The sequence below is a fragment of the Aulonocara stuartgranti genome (assembly GCF_965226115.1).
Source record: "Aulonocara stuartgranti genome assembly, chromosome: 3".
NCBI classification, from domain to species: Eukaryota; Metazoa; Chordata; class Actinopteri; order Cichliformes; family Cichlidae; genus Aulonocara; species Aulonocara stuartgranti.
The window spans coordinates 40,099,068-40,127,016 of record NC_138941.1 but is presented as its reverse complement, the minus strand read 5'-3'; the positions used below and the strand labels follow the sequence as shown (position 1 = coordinate 40,127,016).

Genomic DNA, 27,949 nt, shown 5'->3' with positions numbered 1-27,949 from the left:
AGTGAGGAAGAGGCTCCGAGGGGGGCAGCAGTGGTGGTGAATAGGGGGGCAATGATCCAAGGTGGCAGGAGTCTGACTGGAGGTGAATGATGGCATGAAAACGAATCTTGAAGCAGGAAGAAACTGAAACAAGGGGAAAATCTGTTAGCATACAAACCTTATTTTCCTAGAAAGGATCCCAGCAGACCTGCCTGGTTACCTCACTGACGAGCTGCAGTCATGTTAACTATCCATTAACATTTGGCTTACAGCCACCGAGGTCTTCAAGGTCAACTTTATGACTAAAAAGAAATCCTTATAACACAGAAACTATGATTCTTACAAAGGTGCTGTGTATTGTCAACATATAGAAAATACTGTATAAAGATTTAAAATATCATGTTACGTTTGACCTCTGACCTCACTTTTACATTTCACATCTGCCCTTGTTGTCATGTTGAAAAAATCTGCCTTTGGACTTATTTTTACTGAACTACAAACTTCTCACAGTACAAATAAAACAAAATAAATACACAGAAAATACAATATTGTTTCCTTAAAAGTAAATGCTGTCAACAGAGTGAGCTGCCTTAGCAGAGATTTGTGCTCTCAGAGTTCTTCTTTTACACTTTATTAATAATTAATTATTGTTTGTTGTCACAGTAATCGTGTCAGGAGCTGACAGCTCTTCATCTCCTGTGTGGTTGATGGTTGGACTGGTTTGTGGAGTCTCTCTCATTATTATTCTCCTGCTCTTGTTGTATCGCTGCAGACAGTCCAAGTGTAAGAGCCTCTTCTTTTCATGCTGTATTAGAGAGTTTATTTACTACATACACTTTAATTATTCACACATATACATGTATTCTGATCTCATGACACTAAATATCAGTGGAACAATTTATACATGACAAACATGTGTAATAACATTTGTCTCTTTCACAGATTCCTGCTTCACCAGGTTGGTAAAATACTTTTTATTATTATTTGAAACAAACATCAGTTACTTTTGAGTTTATTGTGTTTATTTCCTGTTTTAGGTCGATCCAGTCTGAGAGTCACAGTCTGGGCTCCTCCACAAATCATGGAGTCAACCAGAATGAAACTCATGTGTACGACTCTGTTCATCCTGGTCAGTATTTAATCCATCTTTATTATCATTATTAATATTGACTTTTATATCTGTCTTCATTAACAGTAACAGTTTTTAGATTAACTTTGTGTTCAGCGGCTTTTAAGAGAATATTTGTCAAAATCCAGTTGGACAAACATCCAAACAGTAAACTGACACATAAAATGAGAAAGAAAAATAATTTTACAAACCTGATTGTGTCTTTAACTCGACTGAAAAAATCCATAATGTTATTGTTTCATATCAGAACAGCACAAACAGTAACAACATTATGGGTTCATGGTCCAAAAATATCTCATGGTCTTGGTTTTGACTTAAACAGAATTATTTAAACTCTCCTTTAGGTTTTTATTAAAATTATTAATGTGACCCTGGTTCATCTTTTTTTAGGTACTAATAACCTCTATGAATCAGTTAGCCAAGTGGAAGACAACAGAAATGGTGCAGTATATGTGCTGAAAAGCACAGAGCAGTTACAGATGAAACTTGTTTTTGATTTAATGAAACTAATTCCATATGAAATGTTTACAATCCTGTAACTAAAATATGAACATTTCAGGATCAGATGAACATCAAGATGTCACATACTCTCTTATTGAACTTAAAAACGTTGAAAAGAAGAGTAAGTACATAAAACATGTGCAATTAAATGTAAATGTAATGCAAAATAAAATAAATAAATATTTTAAAAAATCTAACAGTTAATTATTTTCTCATGATAAATATTCTGATCATCTTCACAGGGAAGCATCATGAACCAGAGCAGAGTGCTGTTTACTCTGAGGTGAAGACGGGAGCTGCAGGTACAGTCACAACAGTCTCATTCAGTGTTTGTACTGAAATGTGTCATTTCATTTTGTTGCAGCTAATTATAGGTCAACATGGAGTTTAGTTATTCACTTACCAAGCTTAGCTGCTACACATCAGCAGAGTTAATCTGCAGTCATTTAGGGTTTTGGTGGGTTAGTCATTAAATCAGGTGTATTTGTTTAACATGATACTGTGTTGTTGTGTTGTGTTCTACAGACACACTGTAGAAGTCGAACAGATTTAATGAGTGATTCAGAAACACAGCAGGTCAGAATGTTTGCAAAGAACGAAGAAAACTCAAAACAAACTTCTTCCACAGTTTGAGTTCAGTCTCTTCCTCAGATCAGAGGTTAATCTCTAATCTAAGGCCTTTGATCAAAGTCTTTAATCTGGGAGGCAAAAAAATTCCCCTTTCAGCTGGATTTACTGAATCACAGCATCCAGAGCTTCTGAACTAGACCAACGATCACAAACCAAACACCATCAAATAAAACACATAATCTGAGTGTGCTCGATCACTGGAGGCACAGCAGAGAACTGTTTAAGATGGTGGTTTGATACAGGAAAGTATCAGATGTGCCAATAGCATGGAAAGTGTGTGTATGTGGAATAGATGTAGGGCATATAAAATATGAGTAAGGGATGAAAGAAGGGAGTGATGCAGACGGGCAGATAAGTATAAATGGAGCTGTTTGGGAAGGTTCGAGGTTCTTTTTGTAGTTTGCTAAAGATGAGTAACATCGTAAGCAAACACTGTGGAGTTCACAGTCAAAAGTTTCAGTTGAACAATCACTGTGGACTTATGAACTGAAATGATCATTTTTTGTCTCACAAAAGAGTTGGAAGACTTTGTACTGTGTTACTGCTTCCTCATTTGGACTTTCATGCACAGGATGGAGAGGAGTGCAGCACTGATTACCCCTCTCCTCACCTCCACACTATATCTGAAATCAGCGATAGCACTGAGTAGATTAGTTATATTTGGATAAAATTTAGGTGAATGAATCAAGTGATTATTACTAGTTGATTAAGGTTTTTGCCCCTGCTAATTTGCTTAAATAAAATATCCTGTGTTCAAAAGTCTAAATTGTTAACTTTTTGTGTAACAGTAAAGGAAACCTTGTGACGTATTACATCTCATACATAGTTCTTACATGCTGCTCTTAGCACTTAAAGTAGTCTGCTCTTTTCTTGGCAGCTAAAGTAATAATCTAGTGAAACTACAACGAGCGAGAATCATTAAGGGGAGCGTAGCATTAATGCTGTTAATGGCTGCAGCTGACAAATCAGACTTGATCTGCAGAGTTTAAACCACCTCTACGTCCAACAGCTCTGTGTCATATATCTGCTGATCAAATGTATCCTGAACTCTGACTTCTCTTTTAGAGGACAGTCTGATGTATGCTGAGGTCAAACACCCCAAAAAAGGAAAAGCCAAGAAGAAAGCAGGTAAACAAAGTCTGCCATCACCTCCAGTGAATGTTGTTCAACATGTTTATCTGGTCTTAAAATCTTCTTTCCACTCACAGGAAAATCAAGTCCTGCAGCTGATGCAGCAGTTTATTCTGAAGTCACGTTAGGAAGCTTTCCTGGTAATTATGCTGCCGTGCAGGATGAGTTATTCTTCAAGTTATTAAATGGCAAACATCCTGAAACTTGGACATTTGTGTTCTTTGTGTGTTTGTCTTACAGGTCAGTGAGGAGAACTGCAGCAGCAAAAAGGAGCATTTTATGAATCCACTGTTGCTCCTCTGCTGCCCAAATATCAGACACGCTCACTTTTTAGTGTTTATGAAGATGATATTGAATAATAATATGATATAGATTCTTTTAGCATAAAGCACACAGAGGTGTGTCCTGTTTCAGATTCATGCTCTTTATATGCAGCTGATATTTTTTATTCATTTTTAAGCTTTAATATAAAATTTTGAATGTATCCTGTTCCAATAGCAAGTGAGAAAAAAGTTTTGAAGTCTGTGATTTTTAATACCTGAAAGCAACAACTTAAAGTCAGCAGAGTCACATTAGTGCTGGTATGAACACCAACAAATACTTTTACTGTCTGAGTTTAAAGATCTGCATCATGCAAAAATGAATTATTTGTTATAAAAACATGAAAAAGCTGAGCTTGATTCATTTGATGTCAGATACTGTCAGATGCTGTGAATTGTATTTTTTATTTAATTTTATTTTAATATTGTTTGCTGTTCTCACTTTTTCTGGATTTAACATTTTACTTTTTTTAAGGTTATATATTTTAAATGTAGAGCACTGCGATCAGCTCTGTTGTTTTAAACATATATAAATAAACTTAACCTTGACTTCACTTTCTCTTATATTTTCATCAGAGTAAAGATTTAAGATTGTTTGTGCTTGATTAGATTTTCTGGTTTGGAAGTGGACCACAGAACTCTTCATGATTGGCTGTTTTAAAGTTTTTATTGAAGCTATATTGTGATGTTACGTTTTATTTTTTCAATAAGACGCGGTGCTCTCCATTTAGAAGTACTCATGTAGGTACACATTATTACTATTTCTTATTATTGAAGAAAGAATAAAGGCCTGGTCATCAAAACAAGTTGGTTGGGTCCCAGTAGACATTTGTGCCCAGAGCTCTGTGAGTTGATGATGCAGGCTTGAGGTTTAAAGATGTGTAGGCATCACTGGCTGCCTTTACATTTGTGCTCGTCCCACATGTGGCTTTCTAGAAGAACAAAACACAGCTGGGTCCAAAAATATCATCAATACAATACAGTGCCATATGACTATCAGACAGAGACACACAAGCATTCAGGCTCACATTCACACCTACGACCACTTTAGAATTACCAGTTAACATCCAGGTCCCTGGGCTGTGGGAGGCAGCTGGAGTTCCCAGAGAGGGGCCACGCAGACCCGGGGAAAACCCAGTCAGGACCTTCTTGCTGTGAGGAGACAGTGCCAACCAGCACACTGCTGCCACCTGCTGGTTTCTTATTGCATTACTCTGGAACAGTAATCCCAGGAATGCACGTGTGCAGTTTATCCACACACCTTTTTTGTCCACTAAATGTTACCTGTAAATAATCCCTCACCACTTGAGAGTAACGTCCTCTTTTCAGGTTAAATTGCTGTATAAGTAACATCCATTTCAACATCTTGTTATAATGTAATTATCAAGTCTAGTTGGCTGATTCATTATTTTAGCAGATCTGTAGTTTACAGTCAAAGTTTCATAATTGCTTCTTTTATGTGACCTCATTGTTATGTTGCTCTTTAGGCTGATGTCTTAATTTAATCTGTGATCTTTATTGTTTACAGCCATTGTGCTTTTTCACTGCTATACTGGCCCTTTGTTAACTGAGTCCATTTAAAATAATGAGAATAAAACACAGATCAAAATGATGATTGTGGGCTAAAAAGAAAGGAGCCAATTAAAGTGGTTCATCTGACCAGGACCAGGTGTCTCCTACTATAACCTTCATTCACTGCACATTTCCACAGCCTATTTCATTCTAAACACTTGCATGTTTTCCAGACATGTTTCTCCTGGTTATCAGGAAATCACAATATTCAAAGAGTCAGCAGCACATTCAGATCAGATGTCTTTTCTAATCACCTGCATGTCTGGACTTTGGGATGAGCTTGGATGGAGAAAACACTGAAAACATGAACATAACTTTTATGAGCTGATCATTCAACAGCTTAATTATAATGAATCTGCTGATCTGCTTTGACAGGACTGTGATCAATAAGTCGATGTTATAAGTCAAGACGAGTCAAAATGTTTCCAAATGAAAGAAGAATTTTCGGAGCAGTTTAGCATGTGAGCAGTGTTACAACCCAGAAGACTTTACACTTATGTTTGTGGACGGAGATGATGAGTCCTCAGTTTACTGGCATCACTGAACCATCTGGGGTGTAGTGGGCTACAGATGCTGAGGACACTGTCAGAGTAACACTTGATATCCCTTTATTTAAAGTAGCCAATGAAGCACCACAGTACAGGAGTTTTACTTTGTTGTTGTTTTGTAGTACTTCATAATACACTATATAGTTGTTGGTGTTATTTCCCACCATTTACTGTGTAGCTTTGTGAATTTATGGAGATACTGTATTTAACTGTAGTGAAACCCTACACTCAGAGATCCTGGTCTAACTCCAAAGATCTCCTCTGGAACCACAGCTGCTGACCAAACTTACAGATTTATACTTTTATTTTTTTACTTGTTTAAGGAAATACTGCACACTGCTGCTACAGGACCAAAACGCTGCATCACAATGGAGGCTGCTGGTATTTTCCTAATATGATAGCTCATGTACCCCAAGCTCACTGTAACTGCATCATGTCTGAATGTCAACAATACAGCAGTGCCCGACTCTTTAAACCTACAATCTCGACCTCAGCTGCTTCTACAGCTTTAAACACAGCACTTTCAGACTCTCAGGGCTCATATCAGTCAGTTTTTACCCTCAATGGGAACAAATCACTTTCAGTGCCTTTACTCTCTGCACCTCAGACTTACAGAAATCAAGAATATTCCCATTCAGTAGCATTTTCATATTCAGCACATTTCTCATCTCATCTTTATGCTGTTTGTGCATCTTGAGCCTCTTCACACACATCTTTAAATGCAACAAGAAATTTAAATCCACTGACTCTTTCAAATTTAGACACTATTTCATGAACACCAACACTCCCACTCCCGCTCTCAGACCCATCCCTCTCTGTGGTTTGGCTCTTTTGACCCTACTTTTCTTCTTCAGTTTGATTCCCTGCTGTGCCATAATTAGCCTGTAAGGTGGTCCAAAGGAACATAATCCAAGATCATAAAACATAAAATGCTTAGTTTGTTCTTATATCCATGTAATCAATCATTTTGTATAAAAGTAATTAAAAGTCAGTCATCTCTCCTTCCTCCAACTTCCTCATCTGCCATTCCCATTAAGTCAGGGCAGGTGGAGCTTATTGACTTGGTAGCTGTCTTGATGGGGCATTCCAGCTGAAACTTCCGACTTCAACATGAACACATCATTGTTCTTTAAGCCGAGCTTCCATTACAACAAACAGAAAGGCGCAGTTTTACTCCTTCGGGAACCTGACAATTGTCCGGAGCTCATCAAGTTTGTTGTGGAGTGATAACACAAGCGAAGATAAATGTGGAAAGAGGTATCTGTTGGTGGTCCTGTCTCATGACGACCGATAGTTTAGAGGTCCGATTCCCTAAAAGGATCTGATTGGATGATCTCTGCTGGAAGATTTGGAGACGAGTCCAAGGTTTCACCAAAAAAAGAGAAATTCGTGGCTATGAGTTTCAACATGTGGCCTAAAAGTATAAAAAGGGAAAGAAAGCCGACACGGTGAGGTGAGTGACTATTACTTCTGTCTCTAAAAAATAAACCACACTCACTGACTTTTACTGCAGCACAAACAAACATGTCTCTTAAAGAAACAGCAACAGTGCACAGAGATGCTCAACCTATCACAGCAAAATAACCTTTAACATTCGTTACACTATTATATGCTGTACAATTCAGACAGCCTAAATATTTCCGGTCTTTCTGATTCGCATTAATTGTAGCAGTTTGACAGATGCTTAAATGTTGTCCGTCGCAGATGTGACAGTGATCTGTGGTGTGTCAGAGCTGGATGAGTGTACTCTCATGTCCTGGACCCTGATATTGTGGTGGCTTATCAGTGACTTTCACTTTCAAAACACACAATAAGAGGGAGAAATCACGGGTGGATGACTCAGAGATATGGGTGCAGTGCTAGTCCATTCCAATAATGATATTGATATTGTAATAATGGATTTTGTTGAAATTGAACAGAATTAAAGCTGGTTTAAGGTTTTTAGTTACATTTCTGCACAGAGGAAGAAGCAACTCTCAGCTCTTCACAGTGTCGTCACTTGACTGTGTTAGTCTGTCAGACTTTCGTAAATACCTGCAGCCTCACAAAGCCCACAGGAAAAACACAAAAACAAGATTGATGTGTATTTATGCACATGGCACAGGAACATGTTCTTCATTAACACACGGACTTGAGGCTAAATAAAATTTGATGTTCTTCTACACATCACCCAGGTCAGCTGTCACAGGTAGTTTTCAGGTTTATGTGGTGGAACAGTTTATAATAATGCAGCTCCTCTCCTGTGGAAACATCATCGTGCTAATTTGGCCGACAGCTTTCAGTCACAAAACTGACTTTGGTGAACCTGGACACGAGCTGCTCATTTTACATTTACGTTACAGTTTAGGTTTCTTGCATGACATATGAAATGTTACTTTTTAACTATAAAGACACATCTCCTGGATGCACTGGTACGCATCTTCAGTGATGTATCCTAGGGTCATCAGGTGTTTCGGGTCTCACAACATCATACACCCTCGCCCAGGCGACCCAGCCGGGGGTGATCAGGCCCCGACTTGCGTACCAGTAGCTACCCACGGATCAGCCCTCTTGATCCACAGCCACCTTGTGGCTTTCTCTGCCGCTTCACTCACAGCCTGGATGGCCCTCTTCTTGGCTGCCCCAGCCACGCCCAGCCGGCCTAGGACTTTGCAGAGTGATCGTCCTGCAAAGCCCCTACAACCCACTTCTATGAGTTCATAGAAAGTCTTCCAGCCCCTTCCCCTGCACTCCTGCACTAGTTCCTGGTACTTTCCTCGTTTCCTTTCATTGGCCTCCTCAATCCGCTCTTCCCAGGGCACTGTGAGTTCCAGCATGATCAGCTGTTTTGAGGCCTCAGAAATAATTATCATGTCTGGCCGGAGTGATGTTTTTGCAATGTTCTGAGGGAACTTTAGTTGTTTACCCAGGTCAGCCTGTAGCTGCCAATCAGAGGCTGTGTTGAGGAGGCCAGTTGTCAAATGTGGGTGCACCTGGGGTTTCTCTCCAGCCTTAATAAAAGAGATTGCCTTCCTCGGAGCATGATGATGCTTGCTGGTGCTGATTGCTGAGGCAATCTTTTCAGCAACTACTCTGAGCACCTGGTCGTGCCGCCAACGATACCGACCATCGGCCAGGGCCCTTGGGCAGCTGCTAAGGAGGTGTTCTAGGGTCCCTCTTCCAGAGCACAGGGGACAGGCAGGTGTCTCGCTCTTTCCCCACAGATGGAGGTTTGCTGGGCTTGGCAGAGTGTCGTATACTGCCTGCACTAGGAATCGGATCCGGTGGAAGTCTGCCTGCATGATGTTTGCCCAGGTGACCTTGCGCTGCAAGGTGCTCTCCCAACTTGTCCATGCTCCCTGCCGCTTAAGGCCTACAGCTCTACTTACTCGCTCCTCCTCCACATCTGCTCGGACCTCTTCCTGGAGTAGCTGGTGTCTCTCCTTTCCCTGTGCCCTGCTGACCTGGGCCTTTGGGACGTACCCCAAGCCTGCTCCCCCTGTTGCTAAGACCCCCATCAGTGTTTTCTGCCTTAGGCGTGACTCCGCCACCTCAACTGCCTTCTCAGCCTTCCACTTTCTTCCTGTCCTTACCTCAATACCTGCTGATGCCACCTTGCAGTCTTTAGAATCTCTGTACTGTAGGGCTTCTCGTGTGCGAGCCACCTTGAACTCTTCTGTGAGACCACTGAAGGGTAACTGCACGCTGTTGCTTGCCCCATACAAGGCAGCGCTGGTGAGACTGCGGGGAAGTCCCAGCCACTTACGAAGAAAGCCACTGATCTTTCTTTCAAGGGATTCCACAGTAGTTATTGGAACTGTATAGACAAGCAAGGGCCACAGGATTCGGGGCAGGATGGAATGCTGGTAGATCCAGGCTTTAAATCTTCCAGGCAGGCCGGACTTATCCACCTTAATGAGCCACGCTCCCAGCTCCTCATTTGCCTTCTGAATAGCAGTAGAGTCTTTCAGGCTGGAGTCAAAGAGTTTCCCCAAGCTCTTAATTACTGTTACTTTTTAAGTGACAGCACAATTTGAATTAAGTAAAATGTGAATATTTTATATTCTGTCTGGAGAAACAAAAACAAACAAACAAACCAAAAGGCTTCAGTTGGTCCAACCAGCACCAGCAGTGTGACACATGAGGTGGCGCTGGTGAGGTTGAGAGTTAATTCAGTCATATTGTAGGGACACCACAGTGTACTCTGACATATTATTCTTCACATAATTCAATGGTTTATTCTCTTCTATTTTTGCATAGTAGTGTTGTTTTTAGGTTTGCTGCATTTATTTATTTATTCCTGCCCTGTTTACTTTGCTGCTGTAACAAAGTGAATTTCCCATCTCTGGGAATAATAATAGTTTATCTTTTACAGGCGGCTTACTTTTTGTAGATTTGTGCAGTATATAAGTTTCATTTATTTATTGAGGTTGACTGGAGGGCTGTAGTCAACATTTTTGAAATTTAAATATAGAAGTATCAATTTAATTGTTCAGGGAGGGGCTGCCACCAGTTGGGTGGGAAGAGAGAGAGGAGAAAGTAAACAACATAATGAGTGAAAAAGGTGAGTGGACAAGAAACACCCAGTGCATCATGGGAACCCTGCAGTAGTCTACACTAAAGGAGGATTCTGGGTCACGTGATCCAGCCCTAACTATAAGCTTTATCAAAAATGAAGGTTTTAAGCCTTTAAGTACCCCCACTGTATATAGTGTGGATTGGACTCATGGATTTATGGCTGACACACTCTTGCAATATTGTGTGGGAGTTGGGGACAGCGCCTTTGGATTGGCAGACTGGGGTGAGGGTTCTTCTCTTCAGGCAGGGAGACTAGAGAGTGTATTCCAACTTTAGAGGATCACAGCTCGCAGCCTGTCCTGGAAGATCTATGCCAGATTACTGGAGAGGAAGGTCCATCTGTTATTTGAGCATCAGATTCTGTAGGAACAATATTATTTTCTTCCTGGTTGTTACATGTTGTAAATGTATTTAAATGTTTATTTTTTCAACAAGGTTCAAATCCTCTGGCTTATCTCCATCCAAGAGTGAAGTAAAGGACACACTGTAACATCCACCTCCTTATGGTTAGCGTAACACAGAGTGCTAATTATATCTATATGTGATTTTGCTAATGGTTAACCATGTGTTACAGGTACCGAGTGGCAGCACCTGTAGACAGCTATAAGTGTCCTGCAACCAGGAAAAAAAAGATCAGACAGGGAGACGTGGCATGTCGTTCCTGATTCCTCTACCATGAGTGTCTTTATAGTTTAGTATCAAAAGTAGTGTAAAACAGTTTATTGTAGTTATAAAATATCAATATTGGAGAGTAATGGAATACATGTACCATAATACATGAATACATTACATATTTAAAATACAAAATATGAGTAACTGTATTCTGTTACTGTTAACATTTAAAAAAATGATTTAATATGAAGGCAATAGGCAGAGTATTACAGGCCCTAACGAATATGTAGCCTCATGGGCAGTGTAGTCCATGCTGCAGGGAGGATGGACTGCCGTACCCGTTATGTGCCTGTGAGCGCGAGGAGGGAGAAAAAGGAGAGTCGAAAAGTACGAGTTGTCACTGTCCAGAAATGGGAGCTGGAAGCATGTAAATATAATAATAACCACTGCAGCCAAGAAGAGTGCCTGACGAGCCCAGTTGTAAGTAAGCTATTAAGACTCGACTGTACACCATGTTCGTGTTTTCCTCCGAAACAATAAGTTCCGTTGGAGCCTTTCAACGCCTCTCTCTGTCTCTCGCTGGCAAAGTTGACTCAGACACCAAAGTAGAGCTATTTTTCGGCTACGAGCCCGACACAGAACCCGACGTATTAGTCAGAGGTCCCTTTACTACGGGTTCGGAGCCACAGACCTTCAGTAACAGTAATAAATCACAGCAATAGTACAATCACGTAGTTGTAAAAAGCATGATAACAAATTAAGTAATCCAAAGTATTCAGAATACGTTACAGAATACATTTCTGGGGCATGTATTCTGTAATCTGCAATGAAATTTCCAAGATGGCGCCGCGTATGGATGCCCTGGTGCTTCAGTGCGTTACTTCTGTCTTGTTTTTGTGCATAACTTCTGTGTCTGGGCACTCCTCTGGATATTCTTACACCAGAGAAGAGCTTCTTAACCACAGGACTACAACACCTGTGGATTTACTTCCAATATTTGTCGCATCCGCGGCAGATTTACTGCAGACTCTGATCAGGAAAGTGAGACGCCGTAAGAGAGGTAAGCGAGCCGGCGCACTCGTGCGTCTGAGGAGACGTGGACTGCGAACTGCTCTTCCTGGGATCTTCCTTTCCAATGTACGATCACTCAGGAATAAGACAGATGAACTGGCCCTGATGAGAAGCATGAACAGAGACTTTGCCTCCTCCTGTGTGTTATGTTTTACGGAGACGTGGCTCTGTGAGGACATCCCGGACAGCGCGCTCAAGCTGGAGGGCTTTCATCTGCTGCGCGCGGACCGGCAGGCCTCTCTCTCTGGTAAGACCAAAGGTGGGGGTGTCTGCTTCTACATTAATAGTGGCTGGTGCACAGATGTAACAGTGATTGCTCAGCACTGCTCTTCCTCTCTGGAATACCTTTTTATTCACTGCAAACCGTTTTATTCTCCGCGGGAGTTTGCTTCATTCATCCTGGCCGCTGTTTACATCCCGCCAGACGCGGATGCGCAGGCAGCTCAGTGCGCACTCGCGGAGCAGATACTGCACATGGAGCGGACATTCCCGGACTCTCTCATCATTGCTCTTGGGGACTTTAACAAAGCCAATCTGAGCCATGAGCTTCCCAAATACAAGCAGTATATTAAATGCCCGACCAGAGAGGAGAGGACATTGGACCACTGTTACAGCACGATCAGCGGGGCCTATCGTGCGGTGCCCTGCGCTTCACTCGGACTTTCTGACCACGTCATGATCCACCTAATCCCCGCATACAGAAAGAGGCTGAAGCTCTCCAAACCTGTCGTGAGGACCAAAAAACTGTGGAGCAACGAGGCTGTGGAGGAGCTTCGCACGTGTTTGGAGTCTGCAGACTGGGAAACAATGAAGGCTGCTTCTAACAGCTTGGACGAGTTTACGGACACTGTCACCTCCTATATCCACTTCTGTGAGGACAGCATTGTGCCATCACGCACCAGGGTGAGTTATAACAATGACAAACCCTGGTTTACTCCTAAACTCAAAAAGCTGTGGCTGGAAAAGAGTAAGGCATTCAGAAGCGGAGACAGGGACTGCTACAGAGAGGCCAAGTACAGGTTCACTAAAGAAGTGGACATTGCTAAACATCAGCACTCTGAGAAGATGCAGCAGCAGATCTCAGAGAATGACTCGGCCTCTGTGTGGAAAGGTTTTAGGAATATCACCAACTACAAGCCTAAAACCCCCCACTCCACTGACGACTTGCTCTTGGCCAACACCCTTAACGACTTTTACTGCCGTTTTGACGAGCCATCAGGCAGCCTTCACACCTCCAACGGCCCCAACAATAGAGGCACTTTGGACACTAATTCCCCCACCTCTCCCCCCTCCACAGAGCCATCACCACCCTCAATCACTTCACCTGCAACACCCCCCTCCTCACCCCACACAAAAGAGGATTTCACACCACCTCCTCCCTCCACTCTTCATATTCATATTCATGAAGCAGATGTGAGGAAGCAGTTTAAGAGTCTGAATGCTCGAAAAGCTCCCGGCCCAGACGGTGTGTCTCCTGCCACCCTCAGACACTGTGCAAACGAGCTGGCCCCAGTGTTTTCTGGCATTTTCAACTCCTCACTGCAGGCATGTCATGTGCCTGCCTGCTTCAAGTCCTCTACCATAATCCCTGTCCCCAAGAAACCTAGGATCACTGGACTAAATGACTACAGACCCGTGGCTCTGACATCTGTGGTCATGAAGTCATTTGAGCGCCTGGTTCTCTCCTATCTCAAGACCCTCACGGCCCCCCTCCTGGATCCCCTGCAGTTTGCATACAGAGCCAACAGGTCTGTAGATGACGCAATCAACATGGCCCTACACTTCATCCTGCAGCATCTGGACTCCCCAGGAACCTACGCCAGGATCCTGTTTGTGGACTTCAGCTCTGCCTTCAACACCATCCTTCCAGACCATCTCCAAGGCAAGCTTTCCCAGATGAATGTGCCTGATCCCATCTGCCGGTGGATCACTGACTTCCTGACGGACAGGAAGCAGCATGTGAGGCTGGGAAAGAATGTCTCGGACTCCCGGACCATCAGCACCGGCTCCCCTCAGGGCTGTGTTCTTTCTCCTCTGCTCTTCTCCCTGTACACTAACTACTGCACCTCCACCCACCAGTCTGTCAAGCTAATCAAGTTCGCAGATGACACCACCGTCATTGGGCTCATCTCTGACGGGGACGAGTCTGCCTACAGGAGAGAGGTTGAACGTCTGGTGTCCTGGTGCAGCCACAACAACCTGGTGCTGAACGCCCAGAAGACAGTGGAGATTATTGTGGACTTCAGGAAGCACACAGCTCCACTCCCCCCCATCATCCTGACTGACACCCCCATCACCTCTGTGGACTCGTTCCGCTTCCTGGGTACCACCATCACCCAGGACCTGAAGTGGGAGCCCACCATCACTTCCGTCATTAAGAAAGCCCAGCAGAGGATGTACTTCCTGAGGCAGCTGAAGAAATTCAACCTGCCAACACGGACGATGATGCAGTTCTACACTGCAATCATCGAGTCCATCCTCACCTCCTCCATCACCGTGTGGTACACTGGAGCCACTATCAGGGACAAACAGAGACTGCAGCGTGTTGTGCGCTCTGCTGAGAAGGTGATTGGCTGCAGACTCCCATCTCTGCAGGACCTGTACACCTCCAGGACACTGGGGCGTGCAGCTCGGATCTCAGCTGACCCTTCTCACCCTGGACACAGTCTGTTTGACCTGCTCCCCTCAGGCAGGAGGCTCCGGTCCATTCGCACCAGAACCTCTCGCCATAAGAACAGTTTCTTCCCCTCTGCTGTTGGACACATGAACAATAACCGTATGACTGTTCCCGCCACTAACACATGACCCTACGCTGTGTCACTGCATCATTCCATGTTTGGCACTGATCACCACCTGCACTCATGTATATATCTATCCACTTAGCACTTTTAATTCTTATTCTTATTTTTATATTTTTATGACAGTATGTTTGCACTGAAGCACCGCAGCAATTTCCTAATGTTGTAAACCTGCTCAACATTTGGCAATAAAACCCTTTCTGATTCTGATTCTGATTCTGAAATACATTTTAAAAGTAACCTTCCCAACACTGCCAAGGATGTTGTGATCAAGAAGTCACACACACACACACACACACACACACACACACACACACACACACACACACACACACACACACACACACACAGTGCCTTGTCTTTTGTAACCAAGGGGGTTTTACGGTGGGAGGTGCTTATGTTGTGATGTGTATTGTAACAGTTTGTCAATAAATAGCTGCAAGGAGAGCTGCTCTTTGAAGGAGTTGGTCTGGAGACAGGTGAGGAGCATTTAGCTTCACAGCCTGGTTCTGACCAAGTCTTTCCTCGTTAGCGAGTAAAAGACCGGTTGAAGATGTTCTGTCTTGTTTTCGTTCTTCATGAGGAATAAGTCTCTAAACTAGCGGGGCCTGTGGAAGCACACGCTCAACAGTAGCCACAGCTACACTGACAGAAGCGAGGCTGCCATATCGCGCCATCGGCCCCTCTGGCTGACACCAGAGATCTATTTTAACATCTAAATACACAGACACTATTTTACGTGCTTTCATTTCTTCATATCCAAATTGATGCAACAGGCTCTTTACTTGCCTTAACAAAAATCAGTTGAATCACTGCAGACGATACAGAAATCAGCTCCCAGCTTCAGCTTTTAACTCAAAGAAAGAGATGGAGAGACATCATTCCCATCCTTTAACTGGCCCCCAGCATGTTTTAGAATTTAATTCAATTTTTTTGATTACTTTTAAAGAATTTGATCTCTTTGATTTTAGGCATCTCAAAAAGCAAAATATTAGAACTTCTTGAGTTTGTTGTGGATCCTTTAAAATTGTGTGATTCAAGGTTGACCTTGCACTCTTCAAGAGCCCATCTAATTCTGGAAGGAAAAAACAAAACAGAAGGTCAAACAAGCAAAAATTATTCAAGCCTTTCATGAATTTATTGGAGCTTCAAAAATAACATATTTTGGTAAAAACAACAACAACAACAAAATAAAATAAGTCGCAGTTTCTCTTCATGTTGATTCAAGAAAAAAATCCTTTGAAAATCGAAAGTTTTTTGATTTATTTTTCAGTTTATTCACACTGATATGCTTGTTCACCTCAAAGTTCATAAAGTGAAGCAGATGTATTCCAATGAATCTGTTATATTTTTAATATAAATAAAGATAATTGTACGAAGTAAATACTGATACATTTTACTAAATGCTTGAACTTATAAATTGTTATGTTGTGACTTTTTTATGTTGCGTCTTCAAACTGTTTGTCTGTGAATCAGCTGTTTTGCAGTCGCTCTACTCTTATGTTATAAACAGCAGTTTTTATGTTTCTGTTTGTTTCCTAACTGGATCATTCTTATATGAACAGTTCACATTAAGCCCACTGTGACCCTGCGACACATCTAGCCTCAGATACACAGCGGTGAGACAGTCAGATGTGAGATTCAGGGAGGTGAAGGAGCTCAGTGGACGTAATATATGAGGCTTTGTAATTTTGCAAATGCAAATAAGTAAATATTAAAAACATACTGTTGATCAAAACAGTATTTCAGAGTATTTTGTTTAACAGTTTTTTACAGCTTCACCATTAAGGTTTCATGATATTTGATCATTTACATATTTCCACCCGGTCCTTTAAATTGTTCTGATTCAGTCATTTTTACTTTTATGTTCTTGTTCTAAACTAAACTGCAGCGAAACCAAAGGCTGAGCTGAGAGCTGATAACACAGCTGTTCCAGTAGGGGGCAGTGTGACCCTGACCTGCTCTGGTTTTTCTATCAAATGGACAGTGTTGGGAAGGTTACTTTTAAAATGTATTCCATTACAGAATACAGAATACATGCCCCAAAATGTATTCTGTAACGTATTCCGTTACGTTACTCAATGAGAGTAACGTATTCTGAATACTTTGGATTACTTAATATATTATCATGCTTTTTACAACAACGTGAATGTACTATTGCTGTGTGATTTATTACTATTACTGAAGGTCCGCGACTCCGAACTGTAGTAAAGGGACCTCTGGCTAATACGGCGGGGTCCGTGTCGGCTCGTAGCCGAAAAATAGCTCTACTTTGTTGTGTGGGTCAACTTTTCTTGCGAGAGACAGAGAGAGGCGTTGAAAGACTGCTCCAACGGAACTTATTGTTTTCGGAGGAAAACACGAACACGGTGTACAGTCGAGTCTTAATAGCTTACTTACAACTGGGCTCGTCAGGCACTCTTCTTGGCTGAAGTGGTTATTATTATATTTACATGCTTCCAGCTCCCGTTTTTTCTCGATGACTGCTCGTACGTTTCCACTCCCCTTTTTCTCCCTCCTCGCGCTCACAGACCCATAACGGGTATGGCAGTCCATTCTCCCTGCAGCACGGACTACACTGCCCATGATGCTACATTCTTTAGAGCTATGCTTGTAGCATTCTGCCTGTTAGCTTAGCACAACAACAACAACAACGAAAAGGCGCTCTCTCACCCAGGAAACACACAGTCGCAGAGAGAGAGAGAGCGTCGCCCTGTAACCATGGCAACCGTAACGATACCGCCTGGAACAACAGAACGTAGCTGTCAAACAAAACCCAAACAGTCCTGACCCGCGACAATATGAAACAGGAAGTTCCATAGATTTTCAAATTCAAGTACTTTCAATAACACAATAACTTAGACCCCAGAGTAACCAACATGTCAGGGGTTAAAAACCCCCAAGGGGGGTTGTACCCCGTACCGCAGTGTAATCCATTTATTTCAACAAAGTAACTGTATTCTGAATACCACCTTTTTAAACGGTAACTGTAACGGAATACAGTTACTCATATTTTGTATTTTAAATACGTAACGGCGGTACATGTATTCCGTTACTCCCCAACACTGCAAATGGACAAATCAGTGTCTCAGAGGGAGGACTCTACAGCTGCAGAGGAGGAAGAAGTGAAGCAGTGAGGCAGTTTGGATTGACACAACTGGTGAGCTCAAACTTGAACTTCCCACAAAGCACTACATCTGATGGTAACTGAACCTTTTGTCATTCACGTGTTTTTATTGTACTTTCTTGAACATTAACAGTCTCAATCAGGCCTGTTGTGACTCTGCATCCAAACTGGTCTGAGATATACAGAGGAGAGACGATCACTGTCAGATGTGAGATCCATGGAGGAGACACTGAGTGGGATTATGAGTGGGAAGCAAACAGCATCAGAAAACCTCCAAATCAAAATGAATACAGGTTTAGATCTGCTTCATCATCCAACAGTGGAAACTATCGCTGTAAGGGCAGAATGAAAAGTTCACAGCATGAAACAACATAGTGGAGTGATTCAGTCACACTGACAGTTTCTGACAGTAAGTCATATTTGCTTTAAGCTGTTTGAACACTTTGTAAAATGTGTTTCTGTTCATATAGACTGAGATTATTATTCTTTGTATAAACTGAGCTCACTGTTCAGAGACTGTACTACATGTTCACTGAAAGAAAATCTTTGTTGAACAGATAAACCCCGTCCTGTCCTCACTGTGTCTCCATCATGGCTGAGTCCTGGAGCCTCAGTAACTCTGAACTGTGAGGTTGAACATCCGTCTGCAGGATGGAGCTTCTACTGGTATAAAGCTGTTCCTGATCTATCAGAGAAATCCTCCAGTTATGAGCTGCTACCTGATGGCAGTGGGACTGCACAGGACTCCTACATCATTCATGGACAGACACACACAGCAGGATATGTGTGCAGAGCTGGAAGAGGAGACCCAGAGTATCACACTGATCACAGTCAACCAAAGTTTGTCTGGTCTGCAGGTCAGTTTGTTTCTCTCTGTCCTTTCAATGAGCTCATGTTAGCTCATCATTTTTATTCTCCAAGATTTAGACCATTAAAATCTCGTTTCCATGACAACCATTTATCTCTGTATAAATTAAAACTCCCAAAAAGAAGAACTGAACTGAATATTTTCCTTTCTCTCTGTGATCAAACCAAACTTAATTTCCTTGTTTCCTTTTAGATTAGATTAGATTAGATTAGATTAGATTAGATGAACCTATTAATCTGGTTCCTTCCAGAAATTCAGTTTCCAGTCGCACTGTCACGCTGGACGGCGGCCAGCAACTTGAACAGAACCCAAGCGCAGACCTTACGGTTACGGTGTAACCTTGGTTCTCTTAGCGAGGGACTATCTCTCCACCGTGAGGCCACTCGGAGACACGTTCTGATCAAACGATCACCGGTGTCACGTCTGCACAGCTGTTTTATACGTTTGCTGTGGGGCGTAGCCGGGCGTGCCGGAGTGTCTTAAAGAAATATCCACACGCCACGACCCAGGGGGGTTGTACCCCGTACACATGGATCCATAAGCCTATTTTTTCTGTTGTTCAATACTGAAGAAATTTAAACTTTATATGCAGAACATTGTAGAATATTTTTAAGGTTATCTGCTATAAAAAGCCAGACCAGGAAAATCTCCTTCATGTTTTTCTGTGTTTTATTCTCAGTTACTTTCACACAAAGGCATCTGCTGTGATGTTCACAATTCTGATGAAGTCAGTACTGATAAATGATCAGAATTATAACATTTCTGACTGTCTGAGGCTAAGTTGAATCGAATCGGGACTTTGAACACCGGAATCGAATGGATTATAGAAATCAGTGATGATACCCAGCCCTAGTGAGCAGCCTAGGCACGACAGAAGTGGATGTAGCTGTAATAGGAAAAGAACTATTGCTAACTTTTCTGTTAAGTTAAGGCCTGATCCTTCTGAAATTCATAGCTAGTGCTCTGACACGGTGTCATCAATCTTTGAATGCTGAAAAAGCACAGTGTATCCAGAAAAACACATTATATTATATAAATTATTATAAAATTTGTGTGCGCCTAACTTTTGTGCCGGTACGCCTAACTTTAAAAAGTTAGGCGTACCGGTACGCCCATGGCAAAAAGTTAGTCTAGAGCCCTGCCCAGGGTGATATCTAAAACCTGCAGGACACCAGCCGACCCCTGGTTTAGATCAAAGAATATTTTTGTGTTAGAATGGCCCAGTCAAAGTCCAGACCTAAATCCCACTGAGCATCTGTGGCAAGACTTGAAAAATTGCTGTTCACAGTCCGTCTGAGCTTGAGCCATTTTGCAACAAAGAGTTGACAAACATTTCAGTCTCTAGATGTGCAACGCTGGTAAAGACAAACCCTGAAAGACTTGCAGCTGTAAGTGCAGCAAAAGGTGGCTCTACAAAGTATTGACGCAGGGGGTGCTGAAAACAAATGCACTCCACACTTTTCAGATTTTTATTTACATAAATTTTGAAAACGATTTATCATTTTCATACCACTTTACAGTTCTGCACTATTTGTGTTCTATCACATCCCAATAAAAAAACATTTAAGTTGGTGGTTTTAAGGTAACAAAATGTGTAAAAGTTCAAAGGGTATGAATACTTTTTCAAGTCACTGTCGGTCAGTTTGATTTAGTCGAGTAACAGCATCACCGTACAAAACACACCATTGTTTCAAGTATCCCAGGTGAGGTGTTAATGATTTTTTACTGATACAGAAGAAGATAGAGAAGTGCTTCAGCTTCACATGTTTTGCGTAAAAAATCTGTAAAACACGAAACACGTTACAAATGATAAGATGTGTGTATGTCTGAGACCAGATATTTACATGAAAGTAAAACCAGGTGATTTCCTCCTCCACACAGATACAAAGTCTGTCTGCGCCTTCTAAACAAAGTCTGTAAGGTACAGTTAACTTTACACAATTTCTGTAAAGACTCAAACACACAAAACAGAACTTCACTTTACATCAAGGGGAAACAATACTTTTAAAATATACTTTATTGTACTTCAACAGGAAGCCACAGGTGGGACAGGCATGTTGGGCAGCCAGTAACCCCTCACACACGTCCTTATGCTGATATCCAGGCAGGTTTTCAGTGTTTGTAGCTGCAGACTTTTGCAGCAAACATTTCCACAGTCATGTGAGGTCAGAGCTGGATTCTTCCATTCATTCAAACACTGCAGCAGATTATAGAAACCCTTCTTTTCTCAGCTCACAACAGAAGTTCTCCATCATATCGAGACTATCTTTCCACTCCGTTGCATATTCCATATGTACGGGGTGCATGGTCGTGGCGTGTAGACACTTCTTTAAGATGTCATCTCCTGGCATATTGCCCGTGGTTCGCCAGACCTTTGTGTTGAGTCCCTGCTTGGCCTTCAGCGGGCTTGGCCACCAGTCCCCTTCCCAGTCTGCAGAAGGCACGGGGTGTTTCGCAGCTCTGGGGCTGGACCCTTCGGGTGACCTCCCTACCTCGGCCCTACACTTTCAGCAGCTGTGCTGTTGCAGACTGTGTTCCCCTGGGACACAGGCGGCAAGTGAGTGTTTTCCAGCCTGCAGTGCCGGCTCCATGTGAGGGGTATTGCCTACGTGCCGCAGGTTTACGCGGCCAGCAGGGACTCATTCAGTGAGCTGAAACCTCCTGGCTGCCTACAAGTGTCTCGTTCGCGAGTTCACTCTTGCTGCTCCCCTGTCTGTGGACGTGTCCCGTCAGGCTGTGTCCCCTGGCATATCGCCCACGGTTCACCGGTTTAGATAACTTAGATAACTTAGATAGCTTAAAAATGTTATTATTTGGCTTTTTTCTTGTTCCTGAGTAGATCGGTTTAGCAGAGTTTAAAGTTATAGTTTTCACACAGTGAAATAAACGTCAAACAGAAAACTGATTAAACAGAAGTGTGACATGATCGAGAATTTACTCCAGTGTAGTGTTATATTTTAGGGAGCAAAGAGCAGACGGCTGAGTTTATTAAAATCCACCGACACAATCTGCAAATTTAATTAAAAGTTTAATGAACTATCATCTCGTCTTTTTTATAGTGAGCACATACCTTAAACACTTCAAGCTGTAAGCTAGTGATAGTTATATGAAAGCAGATGCTGCTGGTGCAATAAGCTGTACGTTTTACGTCCAGTGGATGCATGATCTGAATAGTCGACTAATCAAAAAAATAATCGGTGACTAGTCGACTATAAAAATAATCATTTGTGACAGTCCTAATAACAACTATGCATTCATAATTTTCCCTATACAGTATTACACTATTATACTAAACAGCAGTAAACTGGTCTGTTTCCTGACATCATCTGATGTTTTTGTAAAATCTTTGGTTGTGTTGTTCTGTTTTTCCGCTGCTCTCTGTAAAATTATTCAAAGACAGTTTTGGTAATGAGCTGGATTAGAAACATATGACTGCAACACTTTAAATATGTGTTACAACACACTCCACTCTTTACGGTTTTATCTAATATTTGGAAAAAGAAGAATGTGGGTTTTTTATTCATAACAACATTTATTTACTGCTTGACTTTGTTTCTGTTTAAATTTTCTTGCCTAATAAATTATATAAATACAGTTTGTTGTCAGTAAAACTGTGAGAAATAAAATCCTTGTTGTTTGAAAGAGCTGACACACCTCTAAGCAAACTTAAAGGCAGCATCCTGCAGTAACCATAGCAATCCTTTTTTTAAAATCGATCTTACTTTTTTTTTTAAATAAGTGTTAAGTGTGATTTTTTGTTTGTGATTTTTTTTTTTACTTTCTTACTTCAAAATAATCTCTCTTTCAAATTTAATTATTTAGCCTACTTTTGTTTCTGGCCTAAATAAAAGCAAAAATAATGTTATAGAGGAAAAGGTTAAAAAAATAAAATAATCAAATATATGTTAACAAATCTCCCAATCTTATCTTGAGTTTAGACCTTTTGCACCAGTTAAGCCTTCGAAACAATCCTTGCCTTAAATCTTGAAGATTTTGGGTTCACCAATTTAGAAATAATCTTACTGCTGATGCAGCAGATGTCAGTGCACTTAAAACATTTCCTCTGGATGACTTTTGTCTCCTTACAGGATTAAAAACATGAAAAAAGTCTGTGTTGTTTGTATGAGTGAGCATATCACTTCTGAATTATACAATCTACAGGTCACAACACTGATATCACAAACATGCTGATGTTGTAATTTAAATATGTTTGTCTGAAACAGGTCTCTGTTGTAAATGAGACATTGGGTATCAGTTACTGTACTGCAGGCGATGGCAGTTCGGCACTAAAGGGCCACTTTTTTCTCACAAATTTGCCACTTTAATGTCGAAACATTTTCCCTTCTTCTTTTCCTCATAGAAATGATGAATAAAAACACTTATTGGAATAACGGACACACAGATATTTCCACACTGAAACAGTATTACTATTACTTATATGGTTTGCCATGCTAAAAACATTTGTAACCCACAAACCAGCAATAATAGCATTTGTCCACATGGTGTCAGCATCTCTCCTTAACAGAATTGAGATACGTGAAAATGTCTGAAGCCACAAGTTTGAACTTCGGATCTTTGTTGGAAAATAAGGAAATAATCACAAAGTCACTGAATCTTTTTCTGCAGCTGTGAAAGTTTAAATGGTTTCTTTTCAGTCCTTCAGGCTCAGAGCTGATTTGTGAGGAGAAACGTAGCTTCATTAACACAACAAAACTAAGACAAAAGGCCAACTACACCTGTGCATGGCCTTTTGTTACCCAAGCACCTCCCAGTAACTCTCCCACTATTCCCAGCACTGCTGAACCTCAGAAATCCCAAACACTACATTATGCTGTTGATTCTTTACTTTGTTGTTGTTTGTGTGTGTATACAGAGGCTTACAAGCTAACCTATACACCTATACAAACTATACTATACTATGTTGAGGTGGTGTGTAAGATCATCTGTAACTAACATTCACTCCCTGACTACTGATTATATGTTTCTCTACTACACCAGAGAATAAGTGATGCAGAAGTGGGCATAAAAAGAGAGGGCCACCATCCTGCAGGGAAAGACCTGGAGAAAGACAAAACAACACAACCAGGAAGAGCATCGAGGTGTGAGGAACCTCTGAGGAATGTCTGATAAATGGTTTGGTTCTTATACTGCACTTTTTTATTCTGAGCACTCAAAGCGCGTTACACAACTTGCCCAATTTACCCAAGCACTTTTTTCTATTTACTTGCTTTCTATCACATATTCACACTTCAGCAGATGGATCAGAGAGCAGCTTGGGGTTAGTATCTTCCCCAAGGCTATTTGGCACACAGACTGGAGCGAACCATCAACCTTCCAATCCTGTCCTGTCTGACAGGATTAAATTTATATTAATTTTGTCGCAAAGACACCAGTGACATAAAAAAATGCAAATGTTTTAATGACCTTTTTCTTAATGTTGGTCCTGGCTTGGCAAAAGAAATTTTAAAAACTGGAAACCCTCCTAAAATTAAAACTATTAATGTAGCAAACTCAATGTTTATGAGGGGAGTAGATGAAGAGGAAATTATTGATGCAGTTACATCCTTTAACTTCAAGAAATGAACTGACTGTGATGGCATTGATATGGACTTAATTAAAGATATTATTGGATGTATTGTGAAACTATTTACCTACATTTGTAATCTGTCATTACAAAGTGGTTTATTTCCTGATATGATGAAAATTGCAAAAGTAGTTCCAATATCGTCCCATTTCTCTACTACTGCAGTTCTCTAAGATACTGGAAAAAATATTTTACAATAGATTGTTTTTGGTGATAAAGTCATATAATGTGCTATATGAAGAGCAATATTGATTTAGACCCAAAAGGACCACAACGCTTGCCTTAATGGAGTTAAGTAATGGAGTAAACACTGTTTTGAAAACAAAGAATATGCTGTCAGAGGTTTTTTTAGATTTAAAGAAAGCATTTGATACAGTTGATCACAACCTTTTACTTAACAAACTATGTACATATGGAATCAGAGGGGTGGCATTATCATGGGTTAACAGTTACCTTAAAAACTGTAAAAATAAATAAATACATAAATAAATGCCATAAATGCCAAAATTGTGTGTGGGGTTCCCCAAGGATCAGTTTTGGGGCCGCTGCTTTTCATATTGTGCATTAATGAGATATGTGCAATTTCAAAGTCTTTGAAAGTAATATTATTTGCAGATGATACAAACTTACTGTGCTGTGGAAGTAACTTGGAGCAACATCTGAATGAACTATAAAATGAATTAAATAATCTGAAGACCTGGTTTGACCTTAATAAATTAACATTGAACCTGAGTAAAACAAAATTCATAATATTTGGGAATCGCACATATTCTACCGATAGTAAACTGACAATAAATAACATTGAATTAGACAGAGTATCTGAAATAAAATTCCTCGGTGTGATAATACATCACAAACTATGCTGGATTCACCACATTACTTATATCAAAGGCAAAATATCAAAGTCTCTGGCAATTCTCTACAAGGTTAAGGACCTCATCAATCAAACATCATTATATTATCTATTGTTCCATTATACTGCTGTACATGACATACTGTGGGGAAGTGTGGGGAAAGACGTATAAAACACACACCCATCCAATATAGATTCTGCAAAAAAGAGCAATAAGCATAAGAAATAAAACTAGTTCAAGAGAACCATTAAATCCACTTTTTATCAAATTAAATATTCTCAAATTTAAAGATTTGGTTGACCTCAGAACTGTGCAAACAATGTACAAATCAGCAAATAAATCTTTGCCCCACAAATTCAGAACTTGTTCCATGTAAGACCAAATACTCATGAGAGGAATCCTTATGTTCAGCAAGCCAATAGTAAGGACAAATGTAAAATATCACAGCATGACAGTCAGAGGAGTTAGTGTGTGGAACACCTGTACAGATGAAATCAAGACAAGTACATCAGTACAAAAATTCACACAATTGCCTAATAATATAAATTGCATGAATATAGGAAATCTTCCTCTCAGTGACTGAGTTGTCTCATTGTGTCCTCATTCTGATGGATCAATGCCAGAGTAACCAAAGCTTAACCAAAGTGTTTATTAAGGTGTTTGTCACATAAAATAAGCTCAGAGATTAAGCAGATGTTAAACACAGGATGCTTAGTTTATGTAAAAATGTCGTTTGTTGTTGTTTTGGTTTACATGCTGCAAATGGTTTTATTTGTGTATGTTCATGTGTTAGACTTGTACATAGTTAAACATGTGTGGATCAAATAATGTTGAATTCTAGCTATGGATCTGTAAGCAATTACATTTGAGATAAGAGGCTAGGAACAGGAAAAGGGCGATCGTGGCTCAAGAGTTGGGTGTTCGTCTTGTAACTGGAAGGTTGCCGGTTCGAGCCCCGGCTCAGACAGTCTCGGTCGTTGTGTCCTTGGGCAAGACACTTCACCTACCACCTACTGGTGATGGCCAGAGGGGCCAATGGCGCGATATGACAGCCTCGCTTCTGTCAGTCTGCCCCAGGGCAGCTGTGGCTACAACTGTAGCTGACTCCACCAGTGTGTGAATGTGAGAGTGAATGAATAGTGGAATTGTAAAGCGCTTTGAGGGGTCCTGAAAAGCGCTATATAAATGCAAACTATTATTAAAAGTGTAAACTTCATCCTACTCCTTTTCGAGCACACACATTCTGTAGACATAGATATTTACATGAAAACTTGATGATTTTTACGTTTTGTTTTTTCTTTTTTCTCTTATTATTTCAGTTATATTTAAATGTTTAAAATAAGAAAAATATATATATATTCTTCTAACTCTATCTATAAATTCATCAAACTGCAAACATGACAATACAGAATAATGCCGACACACAGGGCGGCAGCTACAGTGTGCATGAAGGGTTGTTGGTGGTTGCTGTCTGTTCTGCCACAGGTTTATTTTTAATCCACTGAACGGCCTCATATTCGACTGGGCCACATAGAAAAGAGGAAATGCAGCCTGTGGTTTGAAACAACAGTTTTGTGTGTAGCAATCTCTTATTTTAAGCCATCAGTATCCAGCAAACATAAGGTCCTAAAGCACACTGCACTTTATTGTCCTCTTTATACCCTGATGAGGACAATACTTTAGACCAGCGGTCCCCAACCCCCGGGCCTCGGACCGGTACCGGTCCGTGAGTCGTTTGGTACCGGGCCACGAGAGTTGAGGCTCAGGTGTGAAATGTATGGTTTTCAGGGTTTTTATCGGTTTTCAGCGTTATTTTGTTATCGTTTTTATCGTTAACTCTGTTTTCCTGGGTCTTTTCACGTGTGTTATGAATAAATCTTCTTTTTTTCGGTACCGGTACTAGTTTTATTTTGTTGTATTTATCCACGACACCTTAAAGGCCGGTCCATAAAAATATTGTCGGGCATAAACCGGTCCGTGGCGCAAAAAAGGTTGGGGACCGCTGCTTTAGACTATTAACATGTCAGTAAGATGTGAAACTTTAATGATTGAGACCATGAACATATGCAGAAAGTGTTTAAACTCTGACCTGTAGCTCAGACTGTGACAGGAAGGATCACTTCTCAAAATGATGGAAAATATTGTGTAAACATTGTTATTTGTTTAACTGCAAGTTCACACAGAGCTGCAGTCTTATCTGCACCATCTCTGCACTGAAACAAACCTCAATGATCTTTTGTTGTTTCCTTCATCAGCCTGCAGAGTTAAAATGAGGAAGAACATTTACTATAGAAACTGTGCTTTAACTGCTCCATTAACTATTTGCAGGTATTAAAGTAAAAGAAAAAAAAAAGATTACACATCTTTACTGTAACAGTGCCAGAGCTGACAGGTGGGGAGGTCCAGGAAGAAGAAATTAGAAGAACGAAAGAGAAGGAAAGAGAGAGAAAGAGAAAAAAGAGGTAGCGATACAGAAAACAAACAGCACCTGAAAGAGAGCAGAAGGAAGACAGAGACCCCATGAGGAGAGCTTCTGAGAACCAGAGGCAACGGGCAGCCGACCCTCCCAGAGACCAGGGACCCGTCACAAGCTGAGGACAGGGCCCAGGGCTGTGATCACATGCACATAATATACAAGGACAAACAATCATCCACATCAAACCACCGC

At 41.1% G+C, this 27,949-nt stretch overlaps 2 protein-coding genes across 2 annotated transcripts in view; both read left to right on the top strand.

The window, feature by feature from the left end:
- LOC309703223 (basement membrane-specific heparan sulfate proteoglycan core protein-like) overlaps nucleotides 1-781 on the top strand; it is a 176,628-nt gene extending 175,847 nt beyond the window's left edge. The window contains exon 22 of the mRNA XM_082527940.1: nucleotides 655-781. Within this exon, the coding sequence (XP_082384066.1) occupies nucleotides 655-656 (2 nt within the window). The 3' untranslated portion in view covers nucleotides 657-781. The remainder of the gene's footprint in view (nucleotides 1-654) is intronic.
- Nucleotides 630-4,229, top strand: LOC309703254 (uncharacterized protein). The gene is made up of 9 exons (XM_082527992.1): nucleotides 630-762; nucleotides 922-937; nucleotides 1,017-1,108; nucleotides 1,499-1,549; nucleotides 1,668-1,730; nucleotides 1,852-1,911; nucleotides 3,305-3,367; nucleotides 3,448-3,510; nucleotides 3,611-4,229. Exons 1-9 carry the CDS (start codon nucleotides 687-689, stop codon nucleotides 3,616-3,618), a joined length of 492 nt encoding a protein of 163 aa, XP_082384118.1. The 5' UTR covers nucleotides 630-686; the 3' UTR covers nucleotides 3,619-4,229.
- The last annotated feature ends 23,720 nt before the right edge of the window (nucleotides 4,230-27,949 follow it).